This window comes from Cynocephalus volans, chromosome 6 (genome assembly GCF_027409185.1).
Source record: "Cynocephalus volans isolate mCynVol1 chromosome 6, mCynVol1.pri, whole genome shotgun sequence".
Classification (NCBI taxonomy): Eukaryota; Metazoa; Chordata; class Mammalia; order Dermoptera; family Cynocephalidae; genus Cynocephalus; species Cynocephalus volans.
In genome coordinates, this window is record NC_084465.1 from 95,631,313 (window position 1) to 95,657,388 (window position 26,076).

Genomic DNA, 26,076 nt, shown 5'->3' on the forward strand with positions numbered 1-26,076 from the left:
TAGGAAAGGGGGCGGGGCCAGCAGAGCCGTGATCGACGTGCGAGCGGCCCAATTGCTCTGCAGCGGTGGCCAATGACGGCGGCGACGAGGCGGGGCGTCTGTAGTCTTCGCGACGCTCTGTGGGAAACGGTGGCGGGGCGGACTTGACAGATGGGCGGACGAGCCAATAGCAGCGGGAAATGGGGAGGGGCGCGGAGGGTGACCAATGGTGACGGTGGTGGGCGGGGCAGCCGGGTCTCCGCGGCGCTGGGTGGGAAGAGGGGGGGCGGGGCTCCGTGACGGACGGACGGGCGCACCAGTGGGGCGGGGCGGTGGGCAGCGGGCGGCCAATGGCGGCGCGCGGCCAGGGGTGGACGGTGGGGTGGCGCGGCGCCGTGCGGGCGACGGCGGGGCGGGGGCGGCGGCGGCGGCGACGGCGACTCGACTGAGGGGAGCGGGCGGTGGCGGCGCGGCGTGGCCCCCGCGGGCCTGCGCGGCCGGGCGCGGCGGGAGGATGGGCACGCAGGGCAGCCCGGTGAAGAGCTACGACTACCTGCTCAAGTTCCTGCTGGTGGGCGACAGCGACGTGGGCAAGGGCGAGATCCTGGAGAGCCTGCAGGACGGCGCGGCCGAGTCCCCGTACGCCTACAGCAACGGTGAGCGCCGGCCTCCCCGAGAGACATTCGGGGGGGGCGTCCCGAGGTGGAGCCTCAAGGTGAAGCCCTCCTAGGGAGGGGGCACTCCGGGAGGGGCGTCCCGGGGAGGGGGCGTCCCCAGGTGGGAGAGGCCCGAGGTGGGGGCTTCCTGGGGAGGGGGCGTCCCGGGAAGGGGCGGCCCGAGGTGGGGGGCGTCTCGAGGTGGAGCCCCAAGGTGAAGGCCTCCTGGGAAGGGGGCGGCCCAAGGTGGGGGGGCGTCCCGGGGAGGGGGCGTCCTCAGGTGGGGGGCGTCCCGGGGAGGGAGCCGCCCGAGGCGAAGGCCTCCTGGGTGGAGGACGTCCCGGGGACTGCGCGGCGGGGTCGCCGTCCGGACGGCGTGCCGGGACGGCGCGGGGTCGCGCGTGTGTTGGAGGGGACGACGGCGCGGTGCCGCGGAGCCCCTGTGCCGCCCGCGCGAGCTTGTCCGATCTAGGTGATTCGCACGGGAGCGCAGGCGACGCGGTTGGGAGCCCCCGGTGGCGCTGCCCCGGGCCACAGGCTGCGCCCCAAAAAGATCCACCCGGGCGACTGCGAGCGGGCGGCGGGCGGCGTCCGGCTCCGAGGCCCTGAGCCCCACAGTCGCCGCTGCCCCACTCTCCTGCCCGCTTCGCGTCCGAGCGCTTGCCGCGGGTGGGTTGTTCGCCCGGGGCAGCCGACGGCGGGCCGAGGCGTCCCCACCCTTGTGCTGCAGGACGCCTCCAAAGTGCCAGACTACTGGACTGACGCTGAGCGCGCTCCTCCTGGCACGGCCTCGGCCCGGGCGGCAGTGCCAGACCCCTTTGCGCCTCCCTGAGCGAGGGCAAGAGAGACAGAGCCCTGGGTCGATTTAGGTGGAGGAGGGAAAGCGCGAGTGGGGGAGCCTCACCCTCGAGGCCCCAGCTCCAGCTGCCACCACCTTGACTGGCACTTGACAGCTACCGTCCCAGAGGTGATACTCCTGACTCAGAGGGCAGGCGGCCAAGTTGCTTTTCCAGGGGCAGCGTTGCTTCCCTGAGCCCAGCTCCCAGGAGGCGGATGGTGTGTGTGTTCCGAAGAGCAAGGGAAGGGTTGGGCTTCTCTGGGGCTCGGTGTTTTCCTGGGATGTTAACTTGAGCTTCTGAGGGTCGGCTCAGCCAGACTAGCTCCACCCGCACACAGACACTAGCTGGAGAGAGGGCTCTCCTTCCTTCTCCATCCCTTTGTCAGGCTGCAGTGCATTGCCACACTTCTACGACTTGCTGACTGAAGTGGGGCCAGTGCTGTGTAAAATGTGGGGACCTGCCTGAGGTGGCAGAGATGTCTGAGACTCAAGGTGGAGTAAGTAGTCCAACAGGAGGTCATCTACCAGAAGTGATGTGGAGGGCCTGCTCTTAGACAGGCTCTGTGTGGTGTTAGAGCCAGGGCATGCCTACAGGTCCCTGCAGGTGTCCTGCAGCGTTGAGTGGAGAAGGGAGAGCACTGGGGCTGTGGAAACGCACTCCCTGTGTGTGGGGGGGGGGTGGGGGGGGGGTGGAGTCCTCAAGGTTAAGATGTGCAGCACGAGAAGGGGTCCTTGTGGTCAGGCCATTGGCTTGCTGATCCCACAGGCCAGCGTTCTTCATCAGGGTGAAGTGGGTGGATCTGGGAGTACACAAGCTTCTCAAGGGAGACTTGGAGATTTTGGGAGCTCTGGAGTAGCTGGTTCTCAGGATTCAGCATCATGTGAATTTGTTCTTTTTAGAAAGAGTAGTAATGTCAGGAGCTTGTGATTTCTGATGCACTTATACAGAATGTACATATACTTTTTACACCTTCGTTGTTAAAAGTTTTCAGTAGGTATGTTTTTAGGTTTCCTGTTTTGGCCCAGACCCAGGTGGCAGATGGCCCGTGACAGGGAGGTCCCAGTCTGATGAAGAGCATGCTGCTGCAGCATGGCCCAGACCTCCTCCTGATCACACCTGGGTTACCTACCTGCCTTGAGTCTTGTCTGGCCTGTTCCTCAGACATGCGTGCCAGTCTGCTTCGCCCTCCACAGCTTCACAAACACCTGAATCATCAAAGTGACCTTTTTTATTAGCACTGGCACTTGAAGCTGTGACGATGTGGTTGTGACACGCCTAGCACCTGCGGGAGCCTTGTGGCTTTTCTGCATTTGGGAATGCTGATGCACACAGTGTTTTTGGATCTGTCTAGTTCTGGAAACCCTCCTCTCAGGGGTTTGGGTTTCCCTTTTTTCTGAATACCCAGCAGTGGTTTGAGGGGATGGTTCATGCTCTCTTCTGAACAGAACAGAACACAGAACATAGAGACTCCCTGAGCGATCCCGGGGAAGTTACACTGCAGAGCATAAGCATCCAGGGTTCTTGGTTATGAAGGCTCCCAGAAGGGAGGTCGAGCTTTCTGTGAACAGCTTTCTTCATGAGTGAGTTGCCTGCGTGATCTGATTCCGGCTCTGGGGTATGACCCTGGGGTGGTGGGTCATGTTCGCCCCAAGGCAGCATGCTGGGTACACACACCCAGCCCCAGGAGGCATCCTGCTGTGTGCACACGTCCTTTCCTGTTTTATTGTGGGTGCTGAATGCCCTTGATGGAGGCAGTTACGTTTTCTGTGCCTTGGCTCCTACCAACCTTCCCATGAGTTTAGGGGCTTCCAGGAATGTCCATTGTGGTTTATATGCCTGTGTCCTGGAATCTTTGAGAGTGGGTTAATGAGGTGGACTCATGGGCGCATCTTCATTTCTATCTCTCCTATTTTGGGGTCTGTGTTGACAGAAGCTGCTGAGTGATGTTCTTGTTCTTTGAGCCTGGGGAGTTGGGGTGGGGGAGGGTATGTGGTCGTGTGCCTGTGTCTGCAGTGAGCTGTGAGCTCCCCTGTTGAGCTAGGCCCACGGGCGCTGTGTCAGTGACCCAGAGGCCAGTCTGGAGCTCGCTCTGCCCCCAGCTCCACGTGTTTTCACTGGCCGGTTACAAATGTTTCTTCTCATCTGGCTTGAAGTTCATTTCTCTCCTAAGCAGCAAATTCAAGGGGAAACTATTTTCAAGTGTTTCTTTGTGTAGTTTTATCTTCCTGAGTCAAAGCATATTTCTAGACTGTATGTTCCACATTTGTCTTATGTGTTGCTCTATCCCCAACATTGGTACGAGACTTGCACACAGGAAGTGCTAACTAAATGTATATTTTAATTTTACTTATTTTTTAATGTTTTTTGGTGGCTGGCTGGAACAGGGATCTGAACGCTTGACCTTGGTGTTAGGAGGCTGTGGTCTGATCAGCTGAGCTACCTGGCCAGCGGTAAATGTGTATTTTTAAATGAGTGAGCAGCCTCTGTGAAGCTGCCCTGTACTAACTGTTAACCTGTGCTGGTCATCCAGTCCCACAGCAACTCCTCCCAGTCCTTCTCTTCCTCTGTACTTGACTACGTGCTTGGATCTAGACTTCTTATTTTCCGGGGCGATTTGTTGGGTTGGGGTTTGCCTTTCTTCCATTAGATGCCAGATTTTCAGGCGGGTTGTTGGCCGGGGGAGGAATGGGAGCGATCACTGTGGTAATAGTTGATACCTCCAGCATGTGCTGTTGTGCCAGGGGCACCACTGAGCATTTCCTGCTGCTGCTCATTTAAGCCTCATCACCACCCATGAGGGATGTGCTGTCACGCGCATTTTATAGGAGGCTGAGAGAGGCTGCCCCTGTCCAGGGTGGTGTGGCCCTGGGGCTCTGTGGGCTCTTACCCAGCGTTCCTCACCTGGAGGCAGTGGAGGGTTGCGGCTGTTCCCCCTTGCCCTCATTCTTGCCTCCCTGGGGCTGGTTCTGCACCCTCTGCATTTCAGAGTCTCTCAAGACCCAGTCATGGAGCACCTTCCCCAGCTTCTGCCTGGCCCTGGGTAGCATCTGGGAACTGGTGGCATTGTTGGGAGTTGGCACTTTAGTGACAGGACATTGTTACTGGTTTCAAGGCAGGCAGGGCACTGCCAGTGCCAGATCACCAGCTCTGCCTGTATCGGCCTCCTGGCGAGGTGCACTGTCCCCCTTCCCAGAGTCTGCCAGGCCCTAGAGAAGCCCACACCCTTCCAAAGCCCCCGAGCCTCTGAACTCCATCCCTGGCTGCTGGGCACCGGCTCCATCCCACCTGTGTCAGTTTTGTAGATGCTGCCCAGCCACAGGTTGCCATCTGCTGGTTTGTTATGACCAGGCTCTCCCTTGTGCCTTCTCCCTGTCCTTGCTCATCCCCTCCTGAGTCCTTGCCCACAGGATATGGACTTTTTACCAAGGCCCGGTCCTGAGCCCTCGCATTCTTCTCCATCATTCATTCTTGGGCATCTCTCAGTGCACCAGGCACTGGGCCTGGAGCTGAGGGTGCAGAAGATAACAAAATGGAGACATAGGGGCTGACCCCGTGGCGCACTTGGGAGAGTGCGGCGTTGGGAGCGCAGCAGCACTCCCACCCGCGGGTTCGGATCCTATATAGGGATGGCCGGTGCGCTCAGTGAGCGCGGAGCGGCCGGTCACAAAAAAAAAAAAAAAAAAAAAAAATGGAGACATAGTTTTTTAAATAAGATTTTGAGAAAAACAAGAAGAAGGGCCTCTAGGATGTGGCAGGGCAGGCTGGGGGAGGTGCAGCGTGCTGGGAGTTGGCAGGAGGGATGTGGGCCTGGGCTAGGGAGAGGCGCAGCTTCCTGGAGGAGGGGCATCTGAAGTGAGTTCTGGGGTGAGCCAGCGGTCCTCAAATATGGGAGCTGATGAGGGTCATCACAGTTCTCAGGCCCTAACCAGACTCCCCAAGTGGGAGTGTCATTCATCAGCCAGGTTTCAGAGGAGACCAGCAGGGCTGGCCCCAGGCAGGGTCAGGGCCGAGCATCGAGGGGTCTCAGTGCATCCTGACAGAACTTTGTCTTTCATCTGATTGCCCTTCTTTCTTGCCACTTTCCTGCTCTCCTGCACAGCCACCTCTGTCCCTGGGTCCTGGGGCTGCCCCCTCTCTTTGTTGTGTGGCTTGGGACCAGTCACCTGGGCCCATCTGTTATCCCTTCACTGCACTGCTCCTGCCCTTTCTGCCACCCTCCCAACTGCCTGAGCAGAGCAGCACCTGAGAGCTCCCGGAGTTGGCCGCCAACACCAGAGGCCACTCCTAGATCCATCTGTGTGTGTAGTGAAGTTCCTCCCATTTACCTCTTTGCCGGAGACACTTGCCTGCTGTGTGTGGTGTAAAGGTTCACCTGCCCCCACCTAAGGGGGCAACACACTATAAGGGACAGATCTCTGTACCTGCTTCAAATTGTGTTAATTGTGCTGCTTTGTAGGTTGGACTTGTGTGGCCTTTCCTAAATTTTCAGAAAACAGAAACAGTAAGAATGTTTAAGTTTTTCCCGCAGTCTTTAGCGCTTGCCATAAGCTCCAGCTGGTAACAGATAAACGCTTTCATTGCAGGTGTGTGGTAGTGCCAGCCAGGTCTCTCTTGCAGGGTTGTGTGGTCCCAGTTGAGAGTACTGTGTTGTGTACACATAACACCATCTTTTCCACGGACACAGTTGTCTGTGGCTTGGATGATGGACTAAATTTAACAGTGTTTCAGGAAGGCAACGTATCAGGGAGCTGAGATGTGGGTGGGAAGGACATGAAGGGAAGGATCTGGGTTCTCACGGTGCTTTTGCCTCCTGTTCTATTTCAAGACTATAACTGGGGAGGCGTGAAATTGCTGGTCTCTGAGAAGCTGCCACTTCCCTGGGTATGGAGCTGTGGTGAGTCGATGTGGATCAGGACAGCTGGAGTCACACCCAGGCCCTTCTGTTGGCAGCACCTGGTGTGGACGCACACCACAGAGGGGTGCTGTGTGGCCTGGGCGCCATGTCGCACAGAATGTCATCCATCGGGCATTTGGAGAAAGTAGGAGTCTTCAGCGTTCAGCATTCTGGTTTGGAGAGAGCAGCAGAAAGGAAGCAAGAAAGGAAACATGTAGCAACCTCGGCAGTTGGGAGACTGTTCGGATATAAACCCGTCGTTAGGGACCCACAGCCATGAAGACAGCAGGGAAGGGAGAGGGGCTAGTGGAGCCAAGACTGTGGGTCTGTGGGATTATCCTGGGGGTGGAGGTGGCTGGAAGAGTGGCCCCTCGAGTCCTTCTGGCAGTGAGGGTAGATGTAAGTAAACAAGGAGAGCTGGAGCACAGAGGTGCTGAAGGAGTTTTCCTATCGACCTAGTGGTGACGGGTGAACTCTGATGTCCGCAGGCGTGATTCTTTTTTGCTAAGATCAGAATATTGAAAACAGCATTGATCTGTGGACATTTGTCCTTCAGAAGGTGGAGGATGGGGCGGGGATGGGGATCCAGAGGCGTGAGCAGACAGGACACACAGAGCACCTTTTGCCATCAAGGTACCAGGCGATCAAGTTGCCATGAGGAAGCAATCCAGGTGGGATGGGGAGGTGCTTGGGAGCAGCCAGCCCCTCAGGATGGAGATGCAGGAGAGCTGGCAGGGTGTCTGGGGGTCTGTGACCAGGGCATGGGAGCTGTGGACAGGGCTCTGGGTGCAAAAGAAAGTTGGTCCCGTGCTCACAGATGGCAGAGAGGAGGCTGGGCTGCCACTGCAGGTGACCTCACTTCTCCATGACAGACGTGGTCCTCAAACCACATCGATCCTGGATGAGTGACTGTGCTTCTGGCTGCCCTAACTGACCCTGATGAAGGACGTCCCCACCCCAAGAGAGGGACGTTTGTTCCAGCATCTGAAAAAGAGCAGAGAATGGAAGAAGACCCAAATACTGGAAATGGGCAGGCACTTATAGTTTGCAAAACATTTCAAAGTGTAGACAGCCAGATGCCAGAACCTCTCAGCAACTGAGTTAATGTCAGCCCTGGGTGAAGATCTAGGCCAGGCAATGGCCACGTGTTTGTGAGCCCAAGGGGCCACTCATGTTGGCTCAGAACAAACCGCCGTGGTTCCCGGGTGATGGTGGTGGCACTGTCGCTGAGGCGGCCTGTATTCCTTCGGGTGGTTCATGGCGTCGGGGGTCACCCAGCACGAGAGGAGGAGGAGCCCTCCTCCATTTCCATTGCCCTGGGCCAGCGGTTGCTGTCAGGCCCTCACCTGAGCTTCCTGGACAGCAGTGTTGTGCGTCACCTGGGCCAGAACAGGGTGAGATCCTGTCAGTCAGATCCGCTAGCTAGGAGGATAGTTAACAGGGTAGACGACATCGGGATCAAGATGTTTCAAACAGGCTGGAAGGATGACTGAACGCAGTGACATTTGTCAGGGCTGCCACGGTTTGGTGCTCAGGGCCAGAAAACTGCTGCTGCAGAGAGGGGAGTGGCTGTGCAGCCCGGGTCACTGCTGAGGCTGCCACTCACGTGGACCCCACTCTGCCCGTGCCCCCCACAGCATCCTCCAGGCTGTGGTCTGCCCACACCAGCACGGCAGGGCCTGCGCTGCAGGAGCAGGTGCGGGAGGAGAATGGCCCCATTGATGGCAGATGTAACCCTGGTGGCAGCCCTGCAGACAGAGCTGTCTTCAGTCCCGGGGCCTGCAGTGTGTCCCGCACCCAGCAGATTCCTACCCCGGTAGAGTCCTTGGATGTCTGGTCAGCTGATGCAGCGATGCTGGCTGCATCTCCTCAGTTAAGATGTGGTGGCTTCCTGCAGCTGCTCTGTCTTCTCTATCTGCTGCCCAGCACAGCAGCTTCTGTGAATGACATGTCTATGCAAAGTCACGCTTGGCGTTTGCTCAGTGTCGGCATGGGCTTGGGGAGGTTGTCCCTTCAGTGTGTCCCGCTCCTTTCCTGTGGGGATTGGTTTGGGGCTCACAGAAGCCCCCTCAATGCTGGGGTCCCTTCAGGCAGTGCCTTGTTCTCAGCTGTGCCTGCGTTCTCGGAGCGTCCCCTGCTTTCTGGCACAATCTGGTGCTCTGGACAGATGTCATCCCACCCACCCTGGAATTGGCCCTGTCTCCAAGGATCCTTCTAGTAGGGGGAGGGATCTCATCAATGTCTTAGGTCATTCTTATTAAATATTGGGTGTATGCAGGAGAGTAATAGTGATAGTAGTGAGAGCGTGTGCAGGGCATAAGAGTAAAAAGGTGAACACCGGCCTGACCACACTGAGTTTAAGAAGTTATACACACACACACACACACACACACGTACACATATGCACACGTACATACACACGCACAAACGTGCACACACATGCACGCACACACGCGCGCACATACGCACACACATGCACACGCATACGCACGCACACACATACACACACGCACGCACACACATACACATGCACATACACACACAGGTTTTTTGGTTTTGTTTTTTTTTGGTGGCTGGCCTGTGAGGGGATCTGAACACTGGACCTTGGTGGTATAACACTGCATTCAAACCAACTGAGCTGACCGGCCAGCCCAGAAATTGTTAGATGGAACTTTGGTGCCTAAGTGTATCACACACATAGTTAAATGTGTAATGCATTACCAGCAAGTTGTCAATGCCGAGGTATTTGCCTGTGTGGGGACAGAAAGTTTTTTAATCTAGCTTTAGTGTTGCAGAGTCGGCAGCTCCCACCTCTTGGTGGCAGAAGCCTACAGGGTCCCTGCATATCAAGCCGGCTGTCACAGCCACAGGAGGCTGTCCTGGGGGCTGCCTCTGTTGCTGTGGGGAAGGGGTCCTTTGGCACTGTGGGAGCAGCCCACCCTGGGAGCATCTGAGCCCAGAGCTGTCCCTCTTTCCTATTTTCCTCTGCACTTACCCCTCCGCGCAGTGCTGTCTGCTGGTTGTCAGCATTGAAGCTCTTCTCTCCTGTTTTAACTCTCATTTAATGAACATGCGCCCACTGCTTGTATCAGGGACAGGGGCAGAAGCTATGGCTCCCACATGCGTGTGAAGCTGGTTTGGCTTTTAAAAAATCATAGTACCAAAAACTAAAATTTTTTGTTGTTATTCATAATATCAAGGCTGTATCACTAAATATCAGCTCACTTTGAAAAGTGTCAATCCTTTCTTTTTTTTTTTTTTTTTTTGTGACCGGCACTCAGCCAGTGAGTGCACTGGTCAGTTTTTTTTATATAGGATCCGAACCCGCGGCGGGAGCGTCGCCGCGCTGCCAGCGCAGCACTCTACCAAGTGCGCCACGGGCTCGGCCCAAAGTGTCAATCCTTTCTGAATTGAAATGAAAAAATAGGAAAAAATGTATCTGTTCAGCCCTTCTGTCAAAGGCATTGAGTTTGAGGGATGCTGATTAGCTCAGCTGGATACAGCGTGGTGCCGATAACACCAAGGTCCAGGATTCGATCCCTGTACTGGGCAGTCGACAAAAAAAGGGGGGGCATTAAATTTGCCACAAATATGATAGGCAAGAGGATAATCTACTCAGTAGCAAAAGTATTTACAAATCAGTTTGAAGAACCTGGGACCCGATAAGAAGCCACATCAGGTGTGTGCTGAACACTTCTGTTCCCAGGCGCCGGCCAGGCCCCGGGCAGCCTCATGGGTGGAACAATCTGATCATTATTGGGAGTGTTTCCCCATTTTAAGTCAGTTGGCCAGGGCCACATGTGCATTGCTCAGAGAGGAGATGCTAATGGAAAGATATTTTACCCTAAAGTTAATCAAGAGGGAATGTTTACCTATAAGTTGATCAGAGGTTAAGATCTGACAGTACTCAGCGCTCAAAGCCTGCGAGTGGGTGGGAGCGTGCGCAGGGCTCTTTCTGAGGGTTCAGTAGTGTGTGTCCAGAGCTTCAAAATTCTTCCCCTTTGGCCGAGTAATTAGGAATCTATCCTAGGGAATAATCGGAGATATAACTAGAGATAATCAAGGCTTTTTTTTTTTTTTTTTTAATAAAAGTGAAAACCATGGAACAGCCTGAGGATTCGACAGTGGAGATGTAGTGTTTTTGCAGCATGAGATGCTCAGCCTGTAGAAACAATGGTTGGAGGGATACTTGCTGAATATTCAGTGATGTAATTCTGGTACCTTGTTAAGTGAGAAGAGTATAAGCAGCTGTGTATTGTATAGATGGAAGTGAAACGAAAGAGAACCATGGAATGAAATGCATGAAGATATTAGCAGCAGTCTCTGGGTTTGGGTGTGATGAGTAGTGTTCGTGTTTTTTCTTTTGAATGTTCTGTGTTTTGCCAGATTTTCTGTGCTGAGTGTGCTTGCTCTCTGTAGACAGAAGAAACCTTTTAGTTTGGTGTGGGTTTTTAATTTCTTATTTATTTTTTTTTGTGGCTGGCCGGTACAGGATCCGAATGGTGTGGGTTTTGAGGCATTAAGTACGAGCTCTAACTTCACAGGAAACTGCCCTCAAGTTCCTTCTGAAATCTGGTATGCCAGTGTAGAAAGACATGTTTGAAATTTGTTAGGCAACTTCTCCTTCCTTTTCTGTCCTTCCCCAGGCACCGGTTTGCTTTTGATGTGGCTTGCAGATGCGGATCACCCTTGTTTCTGACTGTCCACACAGCGCAGCACATTAGGGCTGGAAGCTGTGTGCTTCCTGGGAGCGCCAACCCCAGGCCTCATGCGCTGATAACTTAGATCACCAGGTCTTTCCAGGGATGGGCATCACTTTGACACCTAGCTCTGATCTGTATTCAGGCCCTTGGGCTGGCTGTTTAGCTCAGTTGGTTAAAGGGCAGCCTTGTGACACCAAGGTCATGGGTTTGGTTCCCTGTACTGATCGGCCGCCAAAAAAAAAAAAAAAAGTACTCAGGCCCATCTTGCGGATAACTCAATCTCCTCATCTTTAAAAGGGACCTACTAATGTAAATTCAAAGCAGATTAATACCTGTGGATTTGACTTTTTAAAAGTTGATTTTATTGGGTATTATTTGTGTATAATAAAACCCATTTTGAGTGTATAGTTCTGAGTTTTGGCAGATGATACCTAGCCACCACCCTCATGAACATTTGCCTGCCTCCCCACCCTCAAGTAGTTTTGTCATGCCCACGTGAATTCAGTGCCCCGGCCCCAGCCCCCATGGTCTGCTTTCTGTCCCTGTAAGGTTACTTTTTCTTCCTCTGTCTCCAGGGCCAATGATGGTGATCAAGTCGCTCATGCTTTGGATCTCTTCTCTCTTTCTACCTCAACTCTTACTCAGTCGAGAAAGGCTTTTAAGTATTCCTGTAAATAATTGGTCCCACCAGATAATCCAGGATAATCTCTCACCTCAAAGTCCACACCTTAATCCCATCTGCAGAGTCTTTTTTTTGCCCTATAAAATAACATGTTCCAGGGATTAGGACATGGACATCTGTCCATGGGGGCTGTTGACTACACCCTTTGAAAAGTTCTTTTTGTTACTTTGTTTCGATAGTTTTTGTTGGTTTTTGTAGATTTTTGTAGGCTGGGTCCAAGGTGGGCCTGTGTGCCTTTCTGTGATAATACTTATTTAATTACCTTTTGCTGTGTAAGAAATTACCATAAACTGAGCAGCTTAAAACAAGGCCCGTTTATCAGGTCATAGTTTCTGTGGGTCAGACATCTGGGCCTGGCATAGCTGGGTCCCCTCAGGGTTTCTCACCGGCTTCAAGTAGAGGTGTCGTCCAGGCTGCATCTCAGCTGAGGCTCGACTGGGGAAGGGACCTTCCAAGCTCAGCTCCTCCTGGGCTGCCCTCAATTCCTGGCCATATAGGCCTCTTTGTAGGCTGCTTACTTCATGGAGTTCCAGCCCCATGGAGCAGAGTCACTGAGGGGACACCCCTCACCTCCATATTCTGTTGGCCAGAAGCCATCTCAGGTCCCACTCACCCAACAGGCCGTGAGTCCCAAGAGTGGGCTCTGGGCCCAGGTAGAGCCTGCCATGCTGCCTGGCATGGCCTCTGTGAGCTGCTCCGAGTTGTGTGCTTACCAGGGATGTGTGACTCCCCCTTTCTATCACCAGGCCCATGCTGCAGGTGAGGCGAATCCCTGTGGCATAGGTGTGTTCTGTAGTCCTGGCAGCCTCTGCAGGAGATCTGTGTGGCCACTCTCCAGAGGGGCCTGGGACTGGCCTGGACAGCTGGTGCCCCCGCAGCACCTGCACACATCTGCCTTGTTTGGTGGAAAGGTTTTCTGGTTGCTAAGAAGACGTAGACACTCCTCTTTTGCTTTTTGTCTGTCTCTGGAACCTGGAGGGCGCTTCTCTTCTCCCCGTAAGGACCAGCACACCAAGAAACAGTAGCCACCTCACATGACTCTTCTGTCTGGTTTGGGTGCTGTGTTGGAATCGGACAGGCATGCACTTCATTCAGCCAGCCCTGTGTGGGCCCTGCTTCCCAGGAAGTGAAATCTGGGAAGCCTGCACAGAAAACCAGTGACAGGAGCGCCTGCCGGAGCCGGCATAGGCAGACATCCCCGGCCACTGAAACTTTAACCCCTTCGGGAAAGCTGCGGAACACAGAGAACCTGTTGGGAGTTGCTGCCTCATCCTGGGACACTAGTGGGGCATTCCAGTCTCAGGGGCTTGGTTTAAACACTGCCAGGGACAGACAACAGTTAGCATTTTCTGTTTCATTCTTATCTAGTCTTTTATTAACCACTTTTTGTTCATTGTCTTGAATATTTGAAAAGTTCTCTTGTGGTTTTTACTATGTTGGGAAGTAATGATGATTACGTGTTTATTGTTGCCATTTCTTCCACAAAGACTTGAACCTCGAATGGAATGGGGCAGCAGCGCATGTGCTGTCTGTGCAGGGGACCCCCTCCTGACCCTGCTCGGTTCATGTGGGTCTGTGTTGAGCATGGACCAAGTGCATGGGCTGGAGCTGGTCAGCCCGGTTGTGCATAGTGGGCCCTGACAGGTCCCTGCTCCTTTGAACAGTGGAAAATCCAATTTAAAAACATCCAACAATCTTGATTGATAACCCAAAATGTAGCTGAGTGATCAGAGCTAAGCAGACATCTGAGAGTTTTTAGTTTTCTCATGTGCGTGTCTGTTATTCCTGGACTGATTCCTTCTTATTCCCTAGGGATGCAGTGAAGGTGGCTTTTCTTTGAGGCCTGTTGTCCTGATTCTCACAGACCTGCTTGATGAGTGGAGCCCTCTGCAGGGGCAGGTGAAGGTGGAAGGTGTGGTTTACACCCTGCTCTGGGTCTGTCAGGTGATTCCTTGTGGAGACACCTGTTCCCCAGCAGGGTACATGGGTGCAGGTGGAGGCGGCCCCCAGCAAGCCCTGGGCCCAGGCTTGCTCCTGGGCCTCCCCAGCAAGTCTGTGCTTACAGCTAACGGCAGGAGCGTGGTGCTGTGCCACCTCCCCAGGCCACCAGGGTGTCAGTGACTCTGGAAGGTGCGTGCATTCATGACCTTTCCTGACCTATGCCTCCTCCCTCTCACACCACCTTTCTCCGAGCCCATGCTGTGGAGTGCCCTTTTGCAGGGTGGCTGGATGTCACCAGCTTCTGTCGGCTTCCACACCTCGAGCCCAGGAGCTGCTACAGGCTCAGCTGCTCCTCTCGTCTGTTGTCCTCGCTTCCCCCAGAGGGCTGGACGCTGAGGTCAGCAGTGCCAGAGGGAGCTGGGAGGAGCATGCGTACATACATATCCGTAACTTAAAGGAGAAAGGAGAGGGTGTAACTTGTGATATGACTTTTCCCTGCATGGTGAGCAGCTCTTGGTAAAAGTTTGAGCAAACACGGTGCAGTCTCTCATGATTTACATGGTATTTGCATTCCTGGGAAATGCACTGGTAAGACTGGACAAACATATGCAAAACACGGTACACGGGTGTTTTACCTGTACTAATAACTATTTGCAAGACTCAGGACAATTCTTTGTGGTCTATAGTAGTTGCACCCATGGCCTGTGCCTCTTGATCTTGTGACAACCAAGAAAATGTCCCCACAGATTCTAAGCATCCCCTCGAAGGCGGGCTCCTGTGGGAGCCACTGCTACAGCTTGTGGTCTGGGCAACAGACAAGCAGCAACCTGGGTCTCTTCAGCTTCCAAAACAATGCCTGGTTTATGGTAGAAATTGTAAAAGTATTTGTTTTCAGTGAATTGCCATTTCGTTCAGAACCCCCACCTTAAATAACACTGAAGATGTTTTTTTTTTTTTTTTTTGTCATTTTTTCGTGACCGGCACTCAGCCAGTGAGTGCACCGGTCATTCCTATATAGGATCCGAACCCGCGGCGGTAGCGTCGCCGCGCTCCCAGCGCAGCACTCTACCGAGTGCGCCACGGGCTCGGCCCTGAAGATGTTTTTAAAAACATGTAAATCCCTAAGGTGAGAGAGGGACAGGTTGGGAAGCAGGGGATGCTGCCCCAGCCAAGTGAGGGGCACAGAGCCCCTGTACTCAGCGTGAGGAGGATGGGTTGAGGTAGGGGCAGGTATCTGGAGGGCTGGCCTGTTGCTGTCCCTCACAGGGGACACAGGAGGCTTATTCTCTGGGATAATCGAGACATGGACACCAGACACCACCGGGTGTATCATGGGGAGGGGTTGGTGAAGCAGGAAGCTGACAGCCCACCTGACCACAAGTCCAATCTGAATGAGGAGACCCCGGTGTCCCCACCTCTTGTGCTGGCAGAGAGCAGCCCAGGGCAGAAGGTGGTTCTGTGCTGGAACAGCCATCAGTCCAAGAGACGTGATCTCCAGACACACCCCCTCAGTGCCATGGTGAGCCCCAGGTCACAAGTCACACAGAGCTTCCCGTGACTTTCTTAGGGTGTGTCTTCGAGGGGTGAGTGGACAGTCAAGGTCACCAAAATGCAAGGAAAGACCAAAACAGAAAAAAGGACCTCCAGGGAACAAGAGAGAGCTGTAAGAATCTCGTTGTAACTGTTGTTGCAAATACTGCGTGCAAGAGCAGAGAACAGGAGCCACCAGAAAAGAAAGTCCAGAGAACCGGGAAGAGCTCTCAGAAATCATAAATGAGCGGAGTTTTAAAAAATCATAGAAGGGCTAGAAAGCAAAGTTGATGACATCTTCCAGAAGGTAGAACAGAAGGACAGAGATGGGGAGAGATGGGAATACTGGGCAGTTGTCTCAGAGGTTTCTGCTGACTAGGGGCAGGATGGACCAAGGGGGCAAAGACGCACCCGGAACACTACAGGCAAAGAAAGTGCCCTGAAAACTTCTAGAGAAGCAGCAGCTCTGCAGGAGGATTGGGCATATGAATGGCACTGGGGCAGGCCACACAGTCACCTCCTTGCAGCAGCCTGGCTTAGGAAGTGCTTTCTGGAATTCCATGTGGAGGACACACCAGAAGCTCAGGTGCCAACGGGACGCGTGTTCAACCTCCCTGCCGTGGTCCCCATCTGCGACAACGATGGTGATGTTGGTGTGTGCCTCGCAGAGCCAGCACCTTGTTGGGACTAGATGGGTGAGCTGATTACTAGATGGGGGTGGGGACTAAGTTGGTGGGGCCTTGGCGCAGATGTGGTGGTGGCCTTGCAGGCACAGCTGGCCCTCACTGGGCCCTTGCTTTTTTCAAGCATGGTGTATTAGTTTATTTAAAAAAACTTTTTAGGGCCGGCCCGTGGCTCACTCGGGAGATAACACCAACGCCCAGGGTTCGGATCCCATATAGGGATTGCCGGTTAGCTCACTGGGTAAGCGTGGTGCTAACAACACCAAGTCAAGGGTTAAGATCCCCTTACCTGTCATCTTAAAAAAAAAAAACAAAAAACCTTTCTAGACAGAAGAAAAAAATAAAATGTCCCTTTTAACACCTGAGAACCCCCTTCCTGGACTTTTCCCAGGCCTGTCAGCCCCGCCAGCCTGTGCCCACCATCCGCACCCTGCTGTCCCCCCGGGCTCGAGGCCTTGGTCCAGCCACTGCTCTGTCTCCTGCCGCCTTCTACCCTGTCCCCCGCCCTGTCAAATGTCTGCTCACCCTCAGGCCTGGCTTGGATAATTGTTCCTCTTCCAAACCTTCCAGGCCAAGGGCTCTCTCCCTGGGGTCCTGGCACAGGGACCCTTTAATGTGGATACTCCTCTCAGTGGCCGCTTGATGCCAGAGCCACCTCAGGGCTCAGTTTGTGAGGAGTGGATGCAGGATACTGCTGTTTTCCTCACTGAACCGAGGGCTGAGATGTTACAAGTATCGTTGGTCAAGTTTCAGCTTTCTGAGGTTTCCAGAGAAAACTTGCCAGGAAGGAAGGCCCAGGTCCTGATGCTGACACTGATGGGACTGATTCCTTTCACAAGCTCTGGCTGTCATGTGGCCAGGCTGGAACAGCACAAGGCGTGACTGGCTCTGGATTTTTCAAGGTCAAGGAAAGGATGCTTTGCAGAACGAGGAGAGCCAGCCTGCGCCCTCTGGGCTTTGCACAGAAGGGAAGGGCTAGGGAGGGCTGACCAGCAGTCACCTGCCACGGGCCTCTGTGGCCACCCTGAGCCCACCAGGGAGTGCCAGCGTGAGATATGGTCATCCTGTGACACCCATCCCGATGTGTGAGCCACTTCCTTGTGCAGTTGCTGGTGAGGGGCCCACCCTCGAGAGGCACAGGGTAAGGACCAGCCTCCAGTCAGGTGGCTGCTGATCAGGCCTGGTTGTCACCATGGACACTGTGCAGCTGATCTGCTCCTTATTGCTGATTTCTGTTCTGAACGGTTGTACCATGCTGTATGAGTTGTTAGATATTTTGAATAAAATTCCTGATCATCATTTTTTTTTAAAAGCAGCTCAATATGTAAGGACTGGTGGGGTAGGGTGAGGTGAGGGGTGGTTGAATGGTTAGAGCTGACTCAGTAAAGTTCAGCAGAGATCTGCCCTTCTAAGGCAGGCCTGTCTTTGGAATTGCTGCATCTGTATTTCCCATTAATTTATAAAGCATACCATAAATTTTTATAAAAATTTGGGAGGTGGGGGGTCAGAAGACAAAGTAAGCATGAAGAATCTATTTGATTTTTTTTTTTTTATATCTGTGACCAAATTTTCCAAGCAAAAATGTCAGCCTAGGAACTCTCCACTCTCGTCTGAGCCCCTCAGGGTTTTCTGTGTGGCTAGCTCCCCCTACCCACCCTTAGCTTGACCCTGGGTGTCCACTCTAGGGACTTGCTGCCCACTTACCCCAGTGCTGTGGCTTCTGGGCCCAGTGCAGGGGCCAGGTCGGTGGACAGAGGCTCCCATACCTGCCCCGAGAGGCCAGACCTGCTGGCAGCTGTGGGTTCCTGGGGGCAAGACACTGCTCAGGGAGCCTGGCAGCTGTTGAGGAGTCTGAATCATTCTTGATGGTGACCTTGTTTAGTAATAATCTTACATTTCTGCTCACCCACGTTCTCTGAGAACCCTGTCCTGATGAGCACTGTCAGATGGTGTGTGTGCAGGAGGGGGCTCACACAGGACCCTCCCTCCTTGGCAGTTTCTGAAGTGCCTGTGCCCTGTGGTCCCTCAGGAAGAATTCAGGGCACTGAGCAGGGCTGTGGCTTCTCTTTCCGCTGCAGGAGCAGAACTATTAGCCTTCCTGGAGGTAAATGAGTAGGGTCCTGAGGACAGGCGTCCCCACCACGCAGAAGCGCAGGTAGCCTTGGTCACACTGGTCAGCTGGGTCCGTGGTAGGGGGCTTCTGATGATGGTGACAGGGTGCAGCATAGGTCTGTTGGGGACAAATCCAGTCTCTTTCTAGGCTTTTTGTGGGCCCCCTCCTGCCACAACTTCTGCCAGGCTTGGGACCACAGTGCCATCTAGGGGTGGTTCGGCATCAGGGCAGCTCCATTCTTGGAGGGCTGGGGGAGAATCCCTGGAGCGTGTCCCTGTCACTGTGGGCACCTGCTTGGCTATGTCTGCATACAGAAGTAACGTTGGTCTCAAGGATGGGCATCCACAGCCTTCGTGGAAACCTCCTTCCAGCCCTGTCCTCACGGTTCCTCTCATGAGAGCTGCAGCTGCCAGGACTGATAGGAGGTGAGTCCTGGGCCTATGTTTCTCCATTTGTGCTTCCTGTTGACAGAATTCCAGGAGCTTCCACCCAAAGAAGCAGGAGAGGAGAGCTGGGGAGTAGGGGGTGCAGGATGGGGGTGGACAGGCCTGAGTGTGGCTTCTTTCTGAAGAGCATTTTGTTTCGCTTGAAAACGTGTGGGACAGCCTTCCCTCACTTTCTTGCTTAGGCACTCAGCGTAAAGTTGAACACTTTAGCCGTGTGCGCATGCGTCTCGGTAGCCTCAGGAGCATTTACGCTGCTGTGCGCCATTACATGGCCCCCTGCGGGGAAGGGCCCCAGATAGCACTTCCTGTCTTCTGTCTCCTGAGTCCAGCCGACCTCCTCGCAGGCTGCAGTGGCATCTGTCTCCTGGTTGTGTCTGCATTTCCTGATGGCTGATGACCTCGCGCGTCTTCTCGTGCTCATGGGCCATTTGTATGTCTTCTTTGGGGAAGTCTGTTCAAGACCTTTGCCCATTTTTTCATCAGGTTGTGGGTTTCTTTGTTGTTGAGTTGGAGTTCTTTATAAATTCTGGATGTCAGTTTCTAATGAGATACGTGATTTGCAAAAAAATTTTTTTCCATTCTGTGGGTTGCATTTTTCACTCTGCTGATAGTGTCCTTTGATGCATGAGAACCAGGTTTTGATGTGCATTTAGAAGTAGGCCAGGCAGAAGGATCGCCCTGGCAGAAGCACTGATGCCTGAAGGAGGGCGCTGCCTGCAAAGAGGCCTCATGGTTGGCTCGCAGTGATGGATCACACACAGGGACACACACACACAGACACACAGAAGCACAGGCACAGACACACAGAGGCACAGACACACACACATGGACACACAGAGACACACAGACTCAGAGGCACAGACACACAGAGACATGCACGTGTACACAGACAAAGAGACATAGACATACACACACATTGACACACGCTCTCTGTGTGAAAGCAACATCTGTGTTTTAAAGAATGCCCGTTTCCAGCCCCCTTGGAGTGAGTGTTACAAAAAAGCAAGAAATTGATTGTACTTTTAAGGCCGAGCAGGTGGGGACCGGTCTAAAGGTGTCCTGTAAACCAGTTTAAAATGTTGCATGTAAGGTAAGTGTCCAACACTGTCTGCTCTTACCAATTTTGTCTTGGACTGATCTTTTCCCATAAAAGTGTGAAAAAATTAAAAACTAAAAGGTAAGGCAAGCATAGACTCTCTGGAGAGCTCTCCAGAGAAACAGCATTTTAGAAATGACTTTACCCGTAATAATGTTCCAGGCATGCTCCAATTGCCAGTACCTGGGGGCTACCCAAGAACTCAGGAACGCATTAGCCTTTGAGAGTCCAACTTCAAGAGAAACATGAAGTAGGTCAGAGTGTAGAACAGTGGCCATCCTCTGGGCATACCAGACCCGGCTCCTGCACGGCCTCCCTTGGCAGGAGTGCTCCTAGCAAGAAGCCAGCGCTTTGCACCCAGAACCAGCACTGGTGGAGGCTCTGTGCTGGGCAGGAGCTGTCTGTGGAGAGGGAGGTGTGGCCCAAGGCCCTGACCCTGTGCCAAGCCCCGTGGCCCACCCTGTGGAAGTGGGAAAGCGTGGGTTGCTGGGCTGGAGCCACGAGAATGTGACAGCCAGGGCAGAGAGGGCCCCTGGCCAGTGGCTCACGGCGGTTGAGTGGGAGAAGCTGTTTCTCCACGTGGCTGCATAGACTCAGCGGGCTCTGTCTCTCCCAGAGTCGCCCTGAGCCACTAAGCCACTCTGCTTCCTTGCAGGGATCGACTACAAGACAACCACCATTCTGCTGGATGGACGGCGGGTCAAGCTGGAGCTCTGGTGAGTGGGGCCACAGCACTCCAGAGTCATTGGAGGGTCCTAAAGAGGCAGGAAGGGTCCTACTGACATTGCACGTGCACTGACCACTTGTTTATTTTCTGTTGTTTTGGGGGCTGGCTGGTACGGGGATCTGAGGAATAGCCATTTTAAACAGATGTGTTTGTAGACACAGAATCAATTTTGCTCTGTAGAGCTCAGCTCCCCTTTTGCCCATAAAGGTCTGTTCCCACAGTGGCAGTGGCCCCTCTACCTCACCTTCTACTGTGCTCCCCATTAAGGAATATTTCCCAGAATTTGAAAGTCAAAACAAATTCCCACAGATTTGGGGTGTTCCAGCCCAGCAGGGTGGTCTCCCGGGGCTCCCAGGCCTATATGGGGGACTCGCTGGCTCCACCAGATGGACAGAGCCAGCACCTCTGCCTGCCCAGCCCTGTGTCAGCAGCGCTGGCCTGAATGATTTGTGCCCATCTGGGACCTGTTCTCGCCTCACTGGACGTCCGGGGGGAGCTGTGGAACAGGAGAGGGCAGGCAGTGAGCCTCTCCTGCAGGTCACGGTGCGTGCTGGAGGGTCCCACGGGCCGAAGCCCCTCCTAACCCCCTCCCCATGTGTTTCAGGGACACATCGGGCCAGGGCAGGTTCTGTACCATCTTCCGGTCCTACTCCAGGGGTGCGCAGGTAAGCCCAGCAACACTCTTTGCTGCTGTTTTTCAAATGGATGATTCTCCTGATTCTTTCTGAACGTGAGTTGCTACTCTGTCAAACTCCCTAAGAACTTTATTCTTTTCTAAGGATATTCTGACGTTGGAATGTCAGGTTTCCCCTAACAGCCTGTCCTTGTTTGGGGAGGACGTGTCTTCCTGTGGCCCTTCCAAGCTTGGGAGTCCCACTCCCAGGCCCGAGCATGTCTGCTGTTGTCGTTCTAGCAACCCCCGAACGGTGCCGTGGAGGGACTCTGAGCCCCGCACAGGCGCTGCAGCGGCTTCCCCATGCTGTTGAAACGTGTCTCCTCCCCTGATTCACTAGAATCTTAGGGTGGCTTTCTCATGTCTGCCTAGGACTCTCACAGGCTGCGTTACAAGGCTGGTGGGGATACGGGATCATGAGTGAGGACCCTTGTGTGCGAACTGGAGGTGTTGAAGATGGGCTCTGTGCCAGGGGTTGCAGCAGGTCCTCTGGGGAGGGGCAGGGCATCAGCAAGGAGCAAGACATGGGGCCTCATCCCAGGGACTTCCCGTGGAAGAGCGCCCAGAAGGGGTGCCCGCATCTGCAGTAAACCAGGAGGCTGTGCTGAAATAATGGGGAACAGGTCACAGGGGTAATTTCTGTTCAGCTGCAGGAACATCATCACACAAGCTCCACATTTGCCAGACTAAGTTTTTTGGAAATCAAACTCTCTGTTAGCATTTCTGTATTCTCTACAAAGCAGCTAGCACAATCACTAGGTTTTTTTTGTTTTGCTTTAATGCCGGAAGTTCTTAATTATGACTCCTTGGCTGAGAGGAGCTAGTTGCAGACCCTGAGTGCACATCTTGGGCCTGGGTAGGGGGTGCCCAGCACATCCTGGCAGGCTTGCCCCTGGGAAAAGCATGGAGCCACAAAGCAGGGCCTCTGGCCATGCTGACTATCATCTGCTTGGCTCTGGGGGCTGGCCCTGTCCTGCATCATCTAGCCTGGTGAGCAGCAGGTGGTTCCCAGAGTCAGCGCAGACCCCAGCTTTGCCGCAGCGTTTCTCCAAGTGGGCGCTGATTATACACAAAGCAGCAGGACCATCTTTCCTAGTCAAGTTTTGTCCCTCTCCCACCCTCCCTTAAGATTGGAGAGGTCATGCAGGTCCCTCAGGGCCTGAGTCTTGCAGACAGTACGAACAAGGGCCCCTGGCCACCCTGGCTGTTGTCCCGTCACACTTGTTGTCCTGTCTTGTGGGTCCCTTTACATTCCACTAAGGAGCCAAAGGTTGGACTTCCTAGACCCCGTGGGCTGTGTCACACGTTTTCTGTTGCTGAGGCTGAGTTGACCACTTGTGGGGGAGTGTACAGGTCATCCTGGTGCAGGTCCCCAGGGCTTGGTGTGTGGAGGGTGGGGGCAGGTGTGGCCAGATCTGCAGTGGGTGGCTGTGCCCACAAGAGGTGCTACCTGTTTAGCTGAGGGTTTGGGGCCAGGTAGACTAGCACCAGGGAGGGGTGGTCCGGTGCTGCGTCTCCCTCGAGGTAGAGGGCTGCTTTGTTTACACAAGAAGGGGTTTTATATGGAAAATGGTATGGGACACACACACAATTGAACAAGAGCTGATTAGGGTGCCAGTGCGCCACAGCCACCTGACCCCAGGACAGTGTAGCAGTAGCTCCCCATTTTCAGAGGTCAGCTGTCCTGTTCATGGTTAACCCCACATAGTTTTCCCTGGCAAATCCATGGTCATTGTGGTCCCTGCTGTCTGCAGTCTGACCAAGTGCTAGGTTTGTCTCTGTGTCCTTCCGCCCTGTCTCCTCCACTCACAACTCAACAGACTTGTGTGGTCCCAAAAAGGGCATCGATTGGGGCCAGCCCGTGGCTCACTTGGGAGAGTGTGGTGCTGATAACACCAAGGCCATGGGTTCGGATCCCATATAGGGATGGCTGGTTTGCTCACTTCGGAGAGCGTGGTGCTGACGACACCAAGTCAAGGGTTAAGATTCCCTTACTGGTTATCTTTAAAAAAAAAAAGGCATCGATGGGCAGAGCTGTGAGTTGTGGCTGGGTGGAGCCTGGGCCAGCCTAGCCCAGGAGATGGCTCTGCTCTAGTTATTAAACATTTCATGAATAGTGGCATTTGCTACAGAAAATATAGGTCCATGTACACAAAAAAATAAGAATTACCCACTATCTAGCCTTTTAATGTTTTTTTAATGCATGTCCATGTAAACTTTTTCTATGTAACGTGTTGTATGTTTATTTTATTTATTTTTAAAGATGACAGGTAAGGGGATCTTAACCCTTGACTTGGTGTTGTTAGTACCATGCTCTCCGAAGTGAGCTAGCCGGCCATCCCTATATAGGGATCTGAACCTGTGGCCTTGGTGTTATCAGCACCACACCCTCCCATGAGCCACAGGCCAGCCGTTATCTTTTTATTTTTTAAAAAATCAGACCGTACATAGTTTTTAGGACCTGTGGCTCTTATCTTACAGTCTACTGTGCATCTTGATCATAAACTATACTTCTAAAGTATTCTTCTGTTACGTTTATTATCTACGTGGTATGATGTACCTCCCAGGACTGGACATTTACTTTGTTTCTAGTTTTTTATAAACAATGCAGTGATGAGCCTCCTGTGGGGTCAGTCTTTCCACACATCCTCCATTATTTCTTAGAAGTTGGATTACCCCATTGGAGGGCACGCTGTGTTGTGACGCCAAAAGGTGGCACTGTCCCCGTAGTCACCCCCCAGCAGCAGAGGAGAAGGTGTCACCCTGTGCCCAGTGGGAGGACTAACGCTGGCAGTCCGCACTTGGTCTTTCTCGCTGTGTTTCATCCACCCAGCGTGCTCCGGCCGTTAGGCTCAGCTGGTCTGTGCCTTCTCGGTGCTGCCTGCCTTGGCCTTGGAGGGCTTCCCTCCAGGCTGCAGAAGCTCCTCCCAGCTGCTGCCCTGTCCAAAGAGCAGGCACCCCAGGGATGAGGGTCTCACATAACCTGGACCTTTGTCTTGACAGGGCCTGGGGGCTGCACGCATCTTCCAGAAACCACAGGACATTTAAGAGGAAAGAAAGCTTTAGGACCCCTGATTCTGAGGTGGATAGTGGCTAGTGAGGTGGGCTCTGAGACCCCTCCTTCAGTTTCAGCGCACTCTCCCTTTGCCTGCTTAGCAATGCCTCTGCAAGTGATAATTTTGTGGAACGGGGAGTGGTGTGCGTCCTGGCCCCTTGCGTGGGTTCTGATTTCTGAGCTGCCTTCAGACTAGAATTGTATGCTGCGGGGCAGTAGGCAACATCACGTCTACCCCTCCTGCAGCTGTGTGGTGAGCGGTATGTTCGCTATGCCACTTGCTGGAGGGCCCATGACAGGGCCCCTGTTGGGATATTTAGGGCAGAAGGAGACAGCCCAGAGCTGAGCTCTGACTAATTGGTCTCTGAGGGATGTGGCAGGAAAGACCCTGTAGCAAACCCTGCTCTGCCCAGCTGGGGGAGCCTTCACAAAACTACTGCTGGAGTGACTGACATCCTGCTCTGCAGGTTTGGGCTGGAAAACCCAGAAATGCCTTCACTCAGCTCTGCCCCGGGTGCCCCCAGGGTGGAGTTCACAAGGAACTCACTGCAGGACTCTTGGCTCCCGCAGGCCCGGTACCCTCCTCTGCCTGCCCAGGAAGCTTCTGCAAGGCCCCGTGGCACCTGCGTCACAGACCTCGGCACGTGTGGCTCAGCCCCTTGATTTTTGAGTGATTACAGGATAATGCTTATGATGTGCTTGGAGAAAAGAAGTTGAAAAAATGTGAGCTCTGTCCCACTGAGTCCTCCAGGGGAGGAAGGGGATAGCAGAATTTATGAATCCCAGTGGCAGTTGCCGTCCACAGGGAAGGCTCCTGCCAAGACAGACAGGGCTACGCCGAACTCTGTGAAGTGCACTGCCCATTTGCCATTGTGTTGAGCCACCTGTGAAACCTGAAGGTGCCAAAGTGCCAGAGACTCCTTCCACACACAGGCCCCCCCTTAGCCTGGGCTGGCATTCATAGATGACTCTTGCATCTCCGTTGTAGGGCATCCTCCTGGTGTACGACATTACTAACCGCTGGTCCTTCGATGGCATTGACCGGTGGATCAAGGAGATCGACGAGGTAGGTGTGGGTCTGTGACACCCCCTCCCAGGGGAGAGGCCTTGGGTGCCTTGCTGCTCCTCCTGTGACCTGGCTCTGTGTCCTCTCTCACACTGTGCCCACAGCCTGTGCCTGGGCGTACTGACCACTGTGGCCACTCAACAGCTGGGATGGAGGGGCAGGGTGGCCCATGCTTCATGGGTTCTGAGTCGGGCTCTGCCTTTCAGCCTGGCCTCCACCCCATCACAGGTTCCAGAAAGTTGAGAGCCTGCCTGCTGGGGGTGGTGGTGGGTGGTGTCCTGTGTTCGTGCCTCTGCTGAGTTCTGTACCCCCCCTCCCCAAGCATGCGCCTGGGGTCCCCCGGATCCTGGTTGGGAACCGGCTGCACCTAGCCTTCAAGCGGCAGGTCCCTACGGAGCAGGCCCGCGCCTATGCAGAGAAGAATGGCATGACCTTCTTCGAGGTCAGCCCCCTTTGCAACTTCAATGTCGTCGAGTCCTTCACTGAGCTGTCGCGCATCGTGCTCATGCGGCATGGCATGGAGAAGATCTGGAGGCCCAATCGAGGTGTGGTGCAGGCGGGGAGGGGGCCTGCCATCCCTGTTCTCCACGCCAGGGCTGCCCTGATCACGTGGAGGCTGGTGGGGGTCGGGTGGCAGTAAAACCCCATGTGTGAGGGTCAGGCAAGTCCCTTGAGATGGTGTAGTGTCCCACTGCTAGAAGTGAGTGCAGAGGCCTCTGGGTGGCCCCACTGCCCCAGGTCCCCACACTGCAAGAGGCAGCAGGTGTCTCCTCACCCTCACAGTACGCAGCCAAGGGAGCAGGCTCTGCATGTGCCTTGTTGGGGCCCAGATGGTTGGGGTGGATGGTGTCTGTGCTGCTTCCACTGTTTGGGGATGGGCTTGCTGCTAGGGCTCTCCTGGCCTGTGCCTGCAGCTTTGCGTGTTCTGTGTGCCGTGTGTGGTGCCTAGGCCTAATCAGAAACCCCCAACAATGGCTTCACTCTCAGCAAGAC

At 54.1% G+C, this 26,076-nt stretch overlaps 1 protein-coding gene across 1 annotated transcript in view; it reads left to right on the forward strand.

Annotated features, from left to right (window-relative positions):
- Positions 1-438: 438 nt before the first annotated feature.
- The window catches only part of RAB40C (RAB40C, member RAS oncogene family), a 28,150-nt gene continuing 2,512 nt past the window's right edge, over positions 439-26,076 (forward strand). Inside the window, exons 1-5 of the mRNA XM_063099574.1 lie at positions 439-635; positions 20,218-20,278; positions 20,894-20,954; positions 25,006-25,083; positions 25,406-25,628. Of these exons, the coding sequence (XP_062955644.1) occupies positions 494-635; positions 20,218-20,278; positions 20,894-20,954; positions 25,006-25,083; positions 25,406-25,628 (565 nt within the window). The 5' untranslated portion in view covers positions 439-493. The remainder of the gene's footprint in view (positions 636-20,217; positions 20,279-20,893; positions 20,955-25,005; positions 25,084-25,405; positions 25,629-26,076) is intronic.